We start from the raw sequence: 15,275 nt of genomic DNA on the forward strand, positions 1-15,275 counted from the left end.
GGACCGAGGTTAACTGAAAGGAACCAACCCACATAAAGTTGAAACTGAGAAAAAGAGGTTTGAAGTTTTACTAATGCTCAATGGAGACAGTTAACTTTCCCCTCTTAACACACATTGTTTTTTCTCGACTTTGAGTTTTTGGCAGGGGAGTATATATAGGACAAGTTAAACTCAAAAACATTATTAACTTAATTTTTTCAAAAATGTGGGTTGGCTCCTTTCTGATGAACTCGGTTCATTTGTCGTATAGTATCTAGTAATAGTTTAATATTAGAAGTCAATAACAAAAGGAAAAACAGCAAAGAAAAGTCTGATTAATAGCAAAAATGTAATCCAAAATACATGTCAGCACTTTACACAGAGAAAATATGTTGGGTAAAATAAAACGATAAACTATATACAAAAGAAGAGCATGGTAATACTTCATACGTTATTTTTGAATAATCACTTTGCAGGCAAAGGCCTTAATACTGCAAGCCATGAGAAGTTGGCATACATTCAATGATAAGTCATCGTAATAGATCAAAGAGTTCGAAGAAAAAACATGACATGCTAAAGTAAAGTTGCACAGAAAAATTGTCAATTTATCTTGCACTAATTCAGAAAAAGAGAAAAGAGACTTTTATCATAAATAGTATTGTTATTGTTCATTCGACTGTGCTATTTCCCTAATATGAAAGGGTTCAGATAAGAAATATTTTTCGCAATTTAGAATATTTAATCGACGGAGTTGATCAGCAACATTCAATTTCAGTCCATTTTTGACGAAATTGTGTGCAAGTCATTAACTTGAGATATGGAGATTATTTGAGAAAATAGAAAATTGGAATTTAGAATTTGGTTATTTGGATGAAAAGGACGATGTCGGCAGCTCTTGACGAAGTTATTTCTCCATTTCACCACGAGATATTAATAAATCGCTGGAATAATGAAGGGCGCAAGCGCATTGAAGAGCGTAATAGTTATCAAGAAAACACTATGAGAAACGGGAGTCAAGGAGGATGTTACATGATTTGAGAGCAGATTTTCAGAAGAACACATTTTGGAGATACAACTAAGACAAAGGGAAGAATTATGCTTAAAAATGGTGGGATACGGGATTACATAATGATCAATTATCGAAAAGAAAGGGGGCAAGACCTTGAGCTGAATACTTCTCTCCGCGAGGGATTGACTCTAATGGATATAAATTCGTTTAGTCTAAACTTTAACATTTCATAGCATATAATTTGACATCAGACACATCAATCACAAACGAAGCATACATCATTTGTTGAAAAAAGTTGATGGGTAAAAAAATAAAGGATTCTTAAAAAATGAAACAGCTGAGACTCTATTTTGCAATCACAGCAGATACAAAACCGTTGCGTGCACGAAACGAATCCTCTGCATCCCAATCTCTATAAAGCCTCAAATCACTAAAAGGGTTCTTCTCACAATTCACCACGATTCGAATATTTTTGCCCAACATTGCAGCTGTTTGAAAGAGTCTTCTAAGATCTGCCACAATTTCGTACTTAAAATTCTCAGTCAGGATGAAGGGAACGTTTTGATTTTGTAGGAAATAGGGTAGACTTGCTCCCCATGGATCATATTGTTCATCAAAATCATATATTCCACTATTGTACGCGATAATTATGTCAGGTTTCATGCAAGCGCCTGATAAGGCGTAATCATGATAAACTTCCTGACGGAAAATACAGTTGACAGACTTATTTGCAGAGTTACAATCTTCACAAAGTTTCAAATTTGTACGATGATCAGAAATGCATTTACCAATATGGACAACTGTCAGAGCCCTTAAACTCGGATATAAATGTAGTAATGTTTCCCAGTATTTTGAGACACGTTCTTCGAATCTACAATGGGCCCCAACTACATGGACGGTTAATTTTCCTCCAAACTTAAAATTCTCGATACGGTTAATCATGGAGGCAAGGGTCAAAACACAAGTATAGTAAAAACTGACAAGGACTTCTTCTTCAAATTTCAAATCGGGTTTGATGTATTCAGCAATGAAACTGTGCATGTCATAATTTTCCAGTTTTAACTTAGTGGCTTGAGTAGGCTTGAGGAGTTGAATTTGTGGAGTGTCTACGTTAACATTAAGCATGAATAGGTCTACATCTAAAACTTTCTGGAAATCAGAACAAATTAACTCATGCTTATTCATATTTTGACACTGCTCTGAACAAAAAATGACGCTGAAACATTTTTTGCACACGAGTTCTTTCTTCAAGTTTTCGTCTGGCCCTATGAAACACGTGGCACAACGCTTTGGAAAATACATCATGAGCATCTCGAACTGTTTCGGTTTTCGTCCGAGGTTTTTTTCGATCATTTGCGTGACGGTCATTTTTATTTTCGTCTTGTCCGATTTCGGAGGAAAGTCGCAGACCTTACGATGATATACGCGATCTATTAACTGTTGCGCGCTAAGTATTCGCTCTCCACAATAAAATACGTCAAGCTCTCCCACGATGTCACACACAGTTTGAGCGGCTCTGCAGATTTCCTTGTGACTTTTCCAGTCAAGTTTTTGATGAGCTTTACTGCAATAGCTGATTAAACCACATCCAGAGCAGTGTTTTGAGTTCTCGAAAGACTCCTTGCTTTTACAGACCTGGCACAGGAGCACGTTGAAGTAGTTGAGTTTTACGTCATCGGCCTCCATGAATGCGTTTTCGGAACTTCACGCGGGTAATCTGACACTCAGGATTAGGAAAAGGTTTCAAGGCTGGCTCCGATCGACAGGTTGTTATGTGTACCTTAGAACAGTGAGAAAAACTCAATTAGCCATCATGTGTATATACCTAGGCGTGTGTGTTGAGCTTGAGGGCTCATCAATGAGGGCCTCTTGCAAACTTTACGTTATTTTTTCATAATATTCATCCACGTATGAGCGTCAGTAATTTGAGATAGGCGAGAAGCTAAGATTTTCCTTCAATTTGAGCTTGACACCGACACGCCTGCTTTTGTTTATCTATAAGCAGCACATCAAAACAAGCAGTTTGAACTGTGCGCAAAATCGAGTTCCCACTAGTGCGTCATCAATACAGCCGGATGTGCCAACCTCCTTATAATCTATATATCTTGGAAATTTCGCGACAATCACCGCAATGTCGTGGCAAATACGCGATTATTTCAGAAACTTTATAAAAAATTGAGAGATTACGCGCTGTTCACCTCGCTGAAGCGGCATATATGAGATTTTTCCGGTGGTTGTGAAATAACATAACAAATCACACAATTTTCACCTCGATTTCGCGAAAAATATGCGATTCTCATAACAATGCAAGCATAATATTCATGATGGTCAGTAACATGGGATAAGTGAAACGTTCAGATGTTCCTTCAATTTCGCGCGATACTACATACCTACTCTGGAATTCGAATAGTTGTTCGCATGATTTCCGCAGGTGAAATAGTGAGAAATTATCCGAGTCTCATCTCAAAGTCGCGAGCAAATGCGTACTTTATAGCGAATTCGTGGAATCAAGGGAAATTATGCGCTTCTCGTAGCACTATCGTGCGAAATTTTGGCGACTTGGTAACGAAGAAAAAAAAGAGAAAAAAATGAGAAATTCCGAGATAATCTCCGCAATATCGCCGGAAGTAGGTACGCGATCCCTCCGGCGGTTTTGTGAATCATTAAAGTTTACGTGTTATTCACCTTAGTATCGCGGTACATATACAAATTTTCCAACTTTCGAAGAAGAACGTTAAATACCACACAATCGATGCAATCAAAGAAATCATAAACGTCAGAATTTTGTAATAGGCAAAAAGCTATGATTATCCTTCAATTTCGCGTGATACCACATACCTATTCCGGAGTTCGAAAAGTTGCTCGTATCATTTCCGCGCGTGATGAAGGGAGTAATTACGCAAGATTCATCTCTACGTCGCTAGAAACAGGTGACATTTCCGGCGGATTAGTTGAATCAAGTGCGTAATTTTTCCATCGGATTCGTTTAATGTTGAACGCTGACGCACTTTTCATCTCGGTAACGCCGGAAAAGCGCAATTTTTCCACCGATTATATTCACAATAAATTAGAAATTGCACGACGATCACCGCCAAATCGCAGCATATACGCGATTTTCATATGTACTCATATCTGAGCAGTGTATTGATACACGTCAGTCAGTATCTTGCTATAGATGAAGAGCAATGACGCGCAAAAAGCTAAGAGGGCCCCGACATGACTCCTGGTAGGACCCCCCCCCCCCCCCAAAAAAAAACTCGAAAACCCTCATAAAGGAGGACTTTCGGTTCCCGAGGGCCCCACCCGAGAAGAGAGGCCCCGAAAACGTATCAGCACCCCCAGAATCTTCAAGCAAGACCGACATTGCGCAGCACACACAACGACGAGGCAACGTATTTGAAGTTAGCTTTGCATATTTGTTGCGAAGAATGTTGTTCGTACTGAACAGTGCCCGAAAAAGTTCGATTATTTTAATCCGTCAATTAAGGTGATCGAAGGCTGACAACATTACGAGCTATTGTCTGTCTTTTTAAAAATTACCTGACTCCCCAAGTAGCAGTGATCGCGATTAATAGCGATTTTATCGGTTGGTTATCGCGATTATATCGGTGGCAATACATCGAGATATTATCGCATTAAAAATCGCGATATATGGCGATTAAATCGCAACAAATCGCAATTTTTGGTTCGATAAAAACGTGATCAATTTATGTCGATAAAATCGAGATTAAATCGCCATTAATCGGGATTTTTATTTCGAAAATCTGCGATAAATTATCGGGCGATAAAAGCGCGATTTTATCGCAATAAGATCGAGGATAATTGCTCAGATTTTGATGATCCTGGCGATTTTATCGCCGATAAAATCGCAATATATAGCAATTTTTCCGTTTAGAAGTGCTATATACTTGGGCTCTGGTTGCTTCGTTGAATTTTCCGCCGCTGAACCGCTGAATAAAGGATTTTTAGTGCAAATTCCTGCATGAGTTGACCTCGAATTTCGTGAGTTTTCCCTGATATTTCCAGAGCCGACCAAAAACCCTTGAATTTTACTGGTTTCCCAGGTGCGCAGTAACTAATTTAGGTACCTATTTTTTCCCTTTGATTTAATTAAATAACTCAAAGCGCCCAATTTGCGTGCATCAACGACGCGACGCCGCTAATGCCTGTGTCGCACTATCAACGCTAGCCATCGAAATATCAAGGTCAGGTGTTGTAATTGGCTAATTCGATGACTTGGACCAATCACAGCACTTGACCTTGACATTTTGATGGAGTATTTCGACATTGTGACACAGGCTATATGTACGACGAGTGACACTATGTTTCCTTTATCACCAGCGATAAAAATTAAAGGCTTTTTCAATGCCTAGGTCTGGATGCAACTATTCGTGTTCTCTGAATGTTCGTGTTGCATACGTAAAAAAATGCAGGCGCGGTAGCTTTCTCAGCAAAACGAATGGCTGCGGTTGTTACTTTTCCAGGGTTTCTGTCGTTGCATGTACAATCGCGTTCGCACTATTGAATCCTTGAAATTCAGTCAGATGAGTCGTGTTCCTAGCGCCATGGCAGCGTTGCAAAATTATACTAATTGCTTGAATGTATATCGGTAGAAATTTGTAGGATTATAACGTTCCGCGATGCCTTTGTGGCAATGTTTTCGGTGGAATTGTGTGCTATTTGACAACGCTGCCATATACAACACGGCTTATTAGAACTATGGATAACACAATTGTAAAAGCAACGTAAAAAACCACCGAGAATCAACAACCACAGCCATACGTTCACGTTGTGCTGAGGAAAGCGGTAATCCAGGATTGCGCGAAAGGTCTAAGAAAATATACGAAGATTGCGCGAAAAAGGCACAAGGATTGCGCGAATAGAAACCTTAACATCTGCTACAGGAATGCGTGAATTTAAAATATGAGGTTAATATAAGGGAGAAGTTTGGCAAAACAGGAAACAGTTGAAAAAAAACGCATTTATATATTGACGCTAACCTGTTAACTTTATCTCCTGATGATATATGAAGCGAAAAGATTGAATAATGGTCGTGGGTATAAAGAACTTTCCTAACTTTTCGCGGAAAAATATTTAATCGGGAGAGACGAGGCAACATTGGAATGCTCATACAGCGTCGAAACACAAAATGGGCCTTTTAAGTTCTAATATTCGATGCCGCGATTATTCTAACGCGCGTTCGAATAATCGCACCAAATACAGTGCGGCCGGCGATAAACGTATATTGGCGCCTGCAAGACTTCAGAAATACTTCACGCATTGCGTCGAACAGTGCGGTCGGCGGAAAGCCCATATCAGCGTCTATAAGACTGCAGGAATACTTCTCGCATTGCGCCAAACGTAGTGCAGTCGGTCAGTTGGCGTGAAACGCATATTAGCGTCTATAAGACAGTAAGAATTCTGTAGAACTGCGTATCATCATTCTTGACTTTCTGCTCCAGTTTTTACCATCATTAAACGGAAAATATGTATCCTCAGTGTGACGATTCGGAAACTTGGATGATATTTAATTTCTTTCTTTTTTTTTGTTACATTAAAAGAAAATAGGACGAACGAAAATATCGCGTCGAAATTATCGATACTTTTATTTGAGATCATTTAGGTGAATTCGCGGAAACTTTTCAGAAAAACTGTGTCTAGATTTTTAAAAACATTTATTAAAAATAAACATAAAAGTGGTGCATAATGTTGCAATCAGAGATAAATAAAACGCTTTCTTTCGGGTGCACCCGTCGGGTTTTGAATCCATTCATTTCTTAAAAAACTTGAACATGGTTGTACTGTGGCCCCTAGTTCACTTTTTAAATGTCTGTGTGAAAGCTCTCTGAGCCATTCGCGCTGCGAGGGCTATCCATGGAAGAGAGACATGCCCATAAGTGAGGAGGGAATGAACAGTCTTCCGCAATGTAGTTTTCTACCACAAACTACCAAGGTTGCCAGATTAACGCTTCCTCGTTGAATATTGAATATTCGTGCAAACATGTGAGTTTTCATAATACCAGAAAAATTCGCGGAATCCTATGCATCTCCAAAAAGGTAAAAAATAGTCCGGGAGCACATGTAGTCCCGTGGGACCGTTAATGATACAAGTTGGCGAGATGGCTTGATCTCTTCGTCTTGATGTCCTGAAACAGAATTTCGATGCTGCCAGGCTAAATTTTTCCCGGAACACCCTTAAATTCAAGATGGCGCCCAAAATGGCCGCTACGGGGGTGAAGTGGGTGAAAGTGACTCCCATGGTCGACATGTATGTCGATTCCTATGTATTTTTGGTCGAAAATTTCAAATATATGCTTAAAAATGTACTCCGACTTCTTAAAGACCCTTAAATCCAAGATGGCGGCCAAATTTCCCCTCCTGAAAGTCAAACGGCCACGTGTGCTCCTATATGGCATGTGAGGTATCTTTCATACCATTTTTTGGGCCGTAAAATCGAAAAATGATGTTAAAAAATCCTTTGCGATTCATTTAAGGCTTCAAATTACAAGATGGCGGCCAAAATTGCTGAAATTTTCGAATCAAAAATTCTATAATAGCTTCTCATATCATGTGACGTATCGAACCCCATAGATTTCTGGTCGTAAAATCCAAATCTTGAATTCAAAATCCACCCCGGCCCCTTGGGATGTCCAAAATCCAAGATGGCCGCCGAAATTATCCCTTACAGGATCATACAGTCAGCCTTTACCTTAGAATAGCAAGATATGTATCCATTTACAGGTTTATTGGGTCGTAGAATTCATAAATGAAGGTTGAATCAACCTTTCAAACTATTAAGAAACCCCCCCCCCCCTTCAGCATAAATTTAATGGGCAAGATAGCAAATCATAATGAATAAAGGATTATGTAGCTTTAGGAAGATTACACTAAACGAGATAGGATTGTCTTTTTTTTGGCAGAAATAAAAATGAGGTTTTATTTACAGACAAAGTAACAAAAGGAGAAAAGGCTTATAAAGCGATATGATACACACATCAAAGGTGTACATTTTTGGAAAAAAACGAAGCAAGCACAGGTTTTTGATAAGAATTTAGGGCGTTTTTGGTTTTTCTCTGGGTTCAGTCTTTTCAATGGGCATTAGGAAAATAGTTCAAAGGAGAATACTAGAATAGGATCCTTTCAGGATGCCTCGCAACTTATCCTTTGTAATAAACTTATCATTCATAAACAAGAGCACTAACACTAAACAATCAATTGCATTTTGTAGCACCTAGCTATTCGTAGAAATGTAAGATATTCTTGGTAACGCGAATATTGCTAATTAACTGTTACCAAGGAAAGGAACAAAAAACAAAGCAAGAAGAAGAAAAAACCGGGCTTGTAAACAGTTAAGCAACATGACCTTTCAAAATTGAACTAAATTATCTTTTAAATGTCTGATAGCTAATTTTTTTTGAACATCCCATCAATAACGAGAGGCATAAACCAAATTATTTTTTAAACAATTTTGTCTAGAGTTTTTAACTATTTGTACACCGATAACACCGGTCAACATGGGTTCCGTCCTTCGAACCAAACCAATTTTTTTCGATTCCTAGGTACTACAGAAGCCCGAAAATGGCCATATTAACTTCAGGAAAATTGGCTGGTCCTCAGGGCGCCGCCATTTTGAATTTTTCAAAATTAAGAAAACTCACGATTAGATATTTGCAAATATCTCCTCAACGGTTCATCTCACGAAAAAACCAAAAAACCAGTGGAAAGAGCATAAAATTTCCTATAGAAATCATTCTCTTTTATTTTTTCTAACTTAATTTTTTGGTCGTGAAATTAACGTTTTCTTCAAAAATTAGCTTAAAAAAGGCGTATTTTTGCTGATTTTAGGAGAAACTTTGCTACATACCTCCAGCCACAATTATCTGAGAAAAAAACTGTCATGCTCATTGAAAAGAACGTAAAATTTACTGCTAGAAAACATATGTCATTAGTTCCTAGACTTGATTTAATCCTGTGAAACAGCAGTTTATCAGCTCCGCCCTAAAAATGTGATTTTTTCTACCATTTTCCCTAGAATCACGATAAAAAGAGAAAAAACTCTGAACACGTGACCCAAACTGTGTAAAAAGGTGGCAAAATAGTACTGGGTCCACACTGGGGGGGGGGGGGGGGTGGGGTGGAACAAAGCCAAAGAGGTCAAAAATGTTCGATCAGAGTCAACAATTGTGAGTTCCAATGAGTATCAGTACAGAACTGAGGGGGGAGAGAGTTCAGCTCAGGCAGTTTGCATTGGAATATTAAGGTAAGGTAACGTCGAGAGATCTATAATTTTGGGTCTTTTTATACCTCATCAGTAGATCACACTCGTCATGTGAATCCAACTGAAAATCTCGCAAAATCCAAGACGGCATCAAAGCTCAAGTTCGAAGTACAAGTTTTGTATTATAAGACGGCAAGTTTCGTACTGGTACTCATTGGACCTCAAAATTTTTGACTCTGATTGAAAAGTTTTGAAGTTTTTGGCTTTTGATCTCACTGACGAGTGTGATCTACTGACGAGGTCTATAACAAGACCCAAAATTATATATCTCTCGCCGTGGTCTCTTCTTCATATTCTAATGCTAATTGCCTGAGCTGAACGCTCTTCCTCTTCAGTTATGTACTGCCGTACTGGTTATCCATTAGAGCTCAAAATTTTTGACTCCAATTGAAAATTTTGGAACTTTTTGGTTTTGTTTTCAAAATAGTGTGGACCCAGCACTATTTTGCCACCATTTTACACAGTTCGGGTAACGTTTTTAGGGGTTTTTCTCTTTTTTCGTGATTCTAGGGAAAATGGTCGAAAAAATTACATTTTAAGGGCGGAGCTGATAAATTTCTGTTTCACAGGATTAAATCGAGTTTGAAACTATTGACACATGTTTTCTACAAATAAGTGAATCGCAAATCAGGGCTTATCCATTAGAATAAGCGATGACGTTAGCAGTTTTAATTAATTTTTTAAACGTGTAAAATTGAAATATTTCTTAAATCCACACGCGTCACGCCTTTTAGCCGCAATTCTTAAAACTAAAATGTCGCAAATTGTAAAAGGAAGGTTACTTTAACCTTCATTTATGAATTCTACGACCCAATAAACCTGTAAATGGATACATATCTTGCTATTCTAAGGTAAAGGCTGACTGTATGATCCTGTAAGGGATAATTTCGGCGGCCATCTTGGATTTTGGACATCCCAAGGGGCCGGGGTGGATTTTGAATTCAAGATTTGGATTTTACGACCAGAAATCTATGGGGTTCGATACGTCACATGATATGAGAAGCTATTATAGAATTTTTGATTCGAAAATTTCAGCAATTTTGGCCGCCATCTTGTAATTTGAAGCCTTAAATGAATCGCAAAGGATTTTTTAACATCATTTTTCGATTTTACGGCCCAAAAAATGGTATGAAAGATACCTCACATGCCATATAGGAGCACACGTGGCCGTTTGACTTTCAGGAGGGGAAATTTGGCCGCCATCTTGGATTTAAGGGTCTTTAAGAAGTCGGAGTACATTTTTAAGCATATATTTGAAATTTTCGACCAAAAATACATAGGAATCGACATACATGTCGACCATGGGAGTCACTTTCACCCACTTCACCCCCGTAGCGGCCATTTTGGGCGCCATCTTGAATTTAAGGGTGTTCCGGGAAAAATTTAGCCTGGCAGCATCGAAATTCTGTTTCAGGACATCAAGACGAAGAGATCAAGCCATCTCGCCAACTTGTATCATTAACGGTCCCACGGGACCCCAAAAATAAACATGTGCTCCCGGACTAAAAGGGGGCATTCGTGCAATCCTAGCGCAGCCGTGGAAAGCCAGAGCGCCTGCAACTTTTTGTGTATGCAACACGGACATCCCGAGAGCACGAATGGTTGCTTCCGACCAAAGCCACTGAGAAAGCAGGAGGGCTTCCAACTTTTTCCACTTTTGATAACATAACGTATAACTTACTGCATTCGTAAGTCGTCATTGCACAAAAATAGGGTACTTGGAGCATTTCATAAGTAAGAATGATTGTGTCAGTATTAAATGCACCTAGAAGTAAGTATGTACTTATAATCTGATCATGAGTCAAGAATACTTAATCTGAGATTCCAAGTATGCCATTTTAGAAAATACTGGCCATTATTGATGAAAACTGAATATGAGGGGCTCAGAGGACAAGGCTCTTGAGTCCATTTTTTGAAAAAATTGGGATATTAATTTCTTCAAGTAAAACAAGTCTTAATGCATGTAGGTACTGTGAAAAATTCGCTCCAAAATTCCAATTTTTAGGCATCAAAAAGTCAGTTTGAACTTTATTCCGCCATAAGGCTCCATGTAGTTGCAAAACTTCAAACATGTATTTCTTGAAATAGCAAAAATTGCACTTATACACCTGGTCCTCCAATCCCTTCATATGTCTCTCAGATAGGTCAGACAGAAACAAATATAGTGCCTAGACATAAATTTTATGTGGACAAAACTAAGATTAGAAAGTAACAATATCGACTTAGAAACTCCCAAACCACATAATACGTTTGGGGTGTTCATAAATCTCCACTCCTATTCTACCTATTTGTTTCGATTATACTTAAAAGGAGAAAAAATCAAAATCATTCTTTGAAGTTTTTCCAAAATACGCCTTGCACAGAGAAGAGAAATCATAGAATTTCTGAAGAATTGACAGCCAGTAGGTAAGTAGGTAGTTCTTCATTTAAAAAATGAAGGATGACAAGAAGTCAGCAATGTTGCGAACTGAGGCACGTCGTTTGGGAGTTTCACTGTCGATATGTAGGTAATGATACAGACTGATGACATGAACTTACTTACATTTCAGGCAGAAGAAATTAGAGAGGGTCCTTAGACTAATGTCTTTGACAAGAATCCGCACACTATCAGCTGTAAAATTACACAAACTTATTACAAGGTGGACACCTGATGAATTTGTAGAAATTGAAGAATAACTTAATAAGTCATTGAAGGATGTCTAATGGGACACAAGTTTAAATCAACAAGAGAGCATTTGCTCCATTCATTCCAATTGTACTCTCACATTCAAGCAGGGTGTGTCAAATGGACACTTTGTATTATACCTAAAGAGAGTTGCAAGTTATTGATATTGTACATCAACGGTGAAACTACCAGACCACGTACCTCGGTGTGCAACATTGTAGACTTCCTGTCATGTTACATTTTTTAAATGGAAAACTACCCGACATCAATGAATTCTTGAAAACTTTCTTAATTTTTCTTCTCTGTGCAAGTGTGCAAGGAACACTCTGTGGAAAGTTCAAGAAGTGATATTGATTTGTCCTTTTTCAAAAATATAAAACCAATATGAGTGGAGATTTTTAAACACCACAAACGAGATACATGGTCTGGTAGTATCACTGTCGACATACATTTACTTGTGAAATATTTTAATTTTTTTGACATTATGAGACTTAGCTCTCAAGGCCTTATGAATCAAACTTTAAAGGCTTAAACAAGAGTGCACCAACTGTTAGCGCACTTTCAGACTGCTGCAGAGGATTCGCCTTCTGGGCTCTGATACTTAGCTACTTTCCGTGCAAAAATGACGTCAAACAATCTTCTGTTGCAGGCAAGGGGTACATAGACTTACTTGGCATCCCCTATAGGTCCTTCTTGTCCATGGGCAAAGCCATCTACTACTCACTGGGTAACAGAAACCTGTAGCACTGCTATAAGCATAGAGAGAAAAATATGGTAGGAACCTGTTAACTCTTCACAAGAATTTACTGGAATTGAGCAGCTACATGCAAATACCAGCTACAACTTCTCTGGCGGAGGCTGCAAGCCCTCAAGTAGGTAAGGGCAGGCGCAGGCTGTACTGTCAACACTCATGAACAATGCTTCGACCAACTTCTAATGCTTTTAGACATATGTAACATGATACTTAGTCTTTAATTTGTAAACCACTCATTTGATTGTGAAGATTGCAACATTAAATCTGTGTCCACACCAAAGTAACAGATTATTCTGATCCCATCCTTGAAGATCTGTTGATGTGATGCAAAGCGTAAGAGAAAAATAAGTGACATGTGTTGAGAGAGCTCACCTTCTTGTAAAATCACAAGCACGACTTGACGACGTCGAAATTGATACTGTGAATGGAATGGGTCCTTGGTCCTTATCAATGAACTTCCCTTGTGTGTGAACTTCCAGCTCCTTTTCTTCCCATGCAAATTGCAAATGCAAGCAATGCGGAATTTTCAAAAACATTGAACTTGAACCACGTGATTCACGTGCCGTTTTATTCTACAGAAACATATTATCATCGAGTTCTTGGCAACAGTGTAAAGTTGCAGTTGCCCGGGTGATTTATTTGAGGTTATAAACGAGTTAGTATAAATCGCATACACGGTAATTTATATACTGGGTGTCCGATGGGTAAATTGCATACTAGCATCAAATTGTTGGTTGGTGGGTACCGAACATCAAACTGTACTCTTGTTATGATTTGTTAGCAATCTACCAACAATTTAAACTAACCTCATTTCGGAAGAGGCAAAAGGGCAATATAGATAGCAGAATTTGACATTTATTATTTGAAATGTCGATATTCTTGAGAATATCTGAAACACATCTCACCCTCGGACCCTCAAGGAAGAAGAGATGGTGATCATTAATTAGGGATTAGTAGCCAATAAGGTGACTAGGATGGCCCGAGAGTTGTTGATTATTTTGACGTTCGGTACCAAGCGACTTTTTTTAATGTTCACAAAAGATAATTAGAACAAACCCAACGATATGACGAGGCCGCTGAAGTTATCTTTCTATCACGTATTTTGTTGCCTTTCTCCATGCCCTTGACCAGTTGAAGTCAGCAGAAAGCGGCTTTTCAGGATAGGTACTAAAGTGTACAAATAAGGCCCAATGATGAAAAGGAAAAATTTTAGGAGGCAGAGACCGAAGTTTTGCTGAGCTGTGGGTCTCACCAACAACTCAGGTCTCTGGTAATTTGGACAGCGATAGCAGAAAATGTAAAACCTCAAATATGAGGCTGTTTTTCTCTACTTCCATTGTCAGCTGCGACATAAGTTACTAGAGTTATTAACGACATAAGATGTTACGACAATTTCACTTACCTCTGCTCAAAGATAGAGTGATGATGTTAGTTACCAAGGATTTGGAGCAATTGCCACTAATTAGTGGCTTGTTTTAGAGGCTGCCAATAAGGTTTCTTGAAACCAAGCAAACCTGCGGTTTGACTTGCTGTTATCATTTATCCAAATGCTGGGTTATCAAGAAACTTTCAGTGGCTAAGCTTCCTTGTCGGAGACTCCTTATACTCCCGTTATCTCTTGATTTCTCAACTGGAGTTAGTGGGGTCTTCAATTTAAAGTGTGAACAAACTAGCGTCGAGCCAAATCAAGCTGCCAGGACTACACACGTATTGAAAGGAATGAGACGTAACAAGATGATTCATGCAGGATGAACAAATTGGCCTGACTAAATTATGATAAGTAAACTGTTGAGATCAAACATCAGACCTTTTGGAAGATTTTAAATGAAAAAATGAGTAAGCTGTTCAAGTGACTCGGAAAAAACAGATACGAATGAAGTCAAGGACAGGGACGCAAGACACTTCGGTGCAGGAGCTCCACATGGATGAACTTCGACGGATATCTGGAGACACAAATACTAAAAGAGCTGACCCACTGACAAGACACTACTGAAATTGTAGGACTGTATCTTTAACTTATTTAAAATTATTAAAAATTGGCCTCCGTCCTAATCAGGACAGACGAACGGTCACTGCCACACAGATTGACACAAAATATTGGGGACTCCTAAACGGGCTGCACACAGTTCTTCACTAGAATTTTTTAAATTTTATATGGACTCAACAATGTCAGAATGAACTAAGTTCTTCTCAAAGACGCTTAAAATTTAAGCCAACAGACTGGTTACGTTACCCCAAAAAGCTGGACAGTCTGTGGATAGTATCGATAATTGGCAATCCACCTTATCTAGATGTGAAATATATGTCTTTGGAAATATTAGTGCAGAAATAATTAATAATCCAAATGAGAATTATTGGTGGTATTAGGTAAAAAAAATTCCTTACATTATTTGTGAGAAAGAAGGGCTATGAAATTATGAATGATCAGAAATCAGAGTGAATTTCGCGATCGCCCAACAGTTTGACAAACTGGCAAATTATATGAATTATCCTCTCACCATCCATCTGTATATGATTTATCTGATTTCGACGGGAGTATACGATTTATCTTGTATACAATTTATCTGCCCCCGTTATAAACCGCGTAAAT

General features: G+C 38.5%; 1 protein-coding gene across 5 annotated transcripts; it reads right to left on the minus strand.

The window, feature by feature from the left end:
* Nucleotides 1-309: 309 nt before the first annotated feature.
* Nucleotides 310-13,285, minus strand: LOC109039375 (uncharacterized). 5 transcript variants are annotated; one of them, XM_019054839.2, is made up of 3 exons: nt 13,058-13,285; nt 11,809-11,877; nt 310-2,768 (listed from the first exon to the last, which is right to left on the minus strand). In XM_019054839.2, the coding sequence occupies exon 3, from the start codon at nt 2,672-2,674 to the stop codon at nt 1,334-1,336; it is 1,341 nt and encodes a 446-aa protein (XP_018910384.2). In that variant the 5' UTR covers nt 2,675-2,768; nt 11,809-11,877; nt 13,058-13,285; the 3' UTR covers nt 310-1,333. The 5 variants fall into 5 exon arrangements, with proteins under 5 accessions (XP_018910384.2, XP_018910387.2, XP_018910385.2 ...); XM_019054842.2 differs by having other exon boundaries at nt 11,805-11,877; XM_019054840.2 differs by lacking the exon at nt 13,058-13,285 and adding an exon at nt 12,602-12,979.
* Between the last annotated feature and the right edge of the window lie 1,990 nt (nt 13,286-15,275).

The sequence above is a fragment of the Bemisia tabaci genome, chromosome 7, assembly GCF_918797505.1.
Source record: "Bemisia tabaci chromosome 7, PGI_BMITA_v3".
Classification (NCBI taxonomy): domain Eukaryota; kingdom Metazoa; phylum Arthropoda; class Insecta; order Hemiptera; family Aleyrodidae; genus Bemisia; species Bemisia tabaci.

Bases quoted from the DNA above. Each gene is read 5' to 3' on its own strand.
- LOC109039375 (XM_072302543.1), bottom strand. From the start codon at position 2,674: ATGGAGGCCGATGACGTAAAACTCAACTACTTCAACGTGCTCCTGTGC.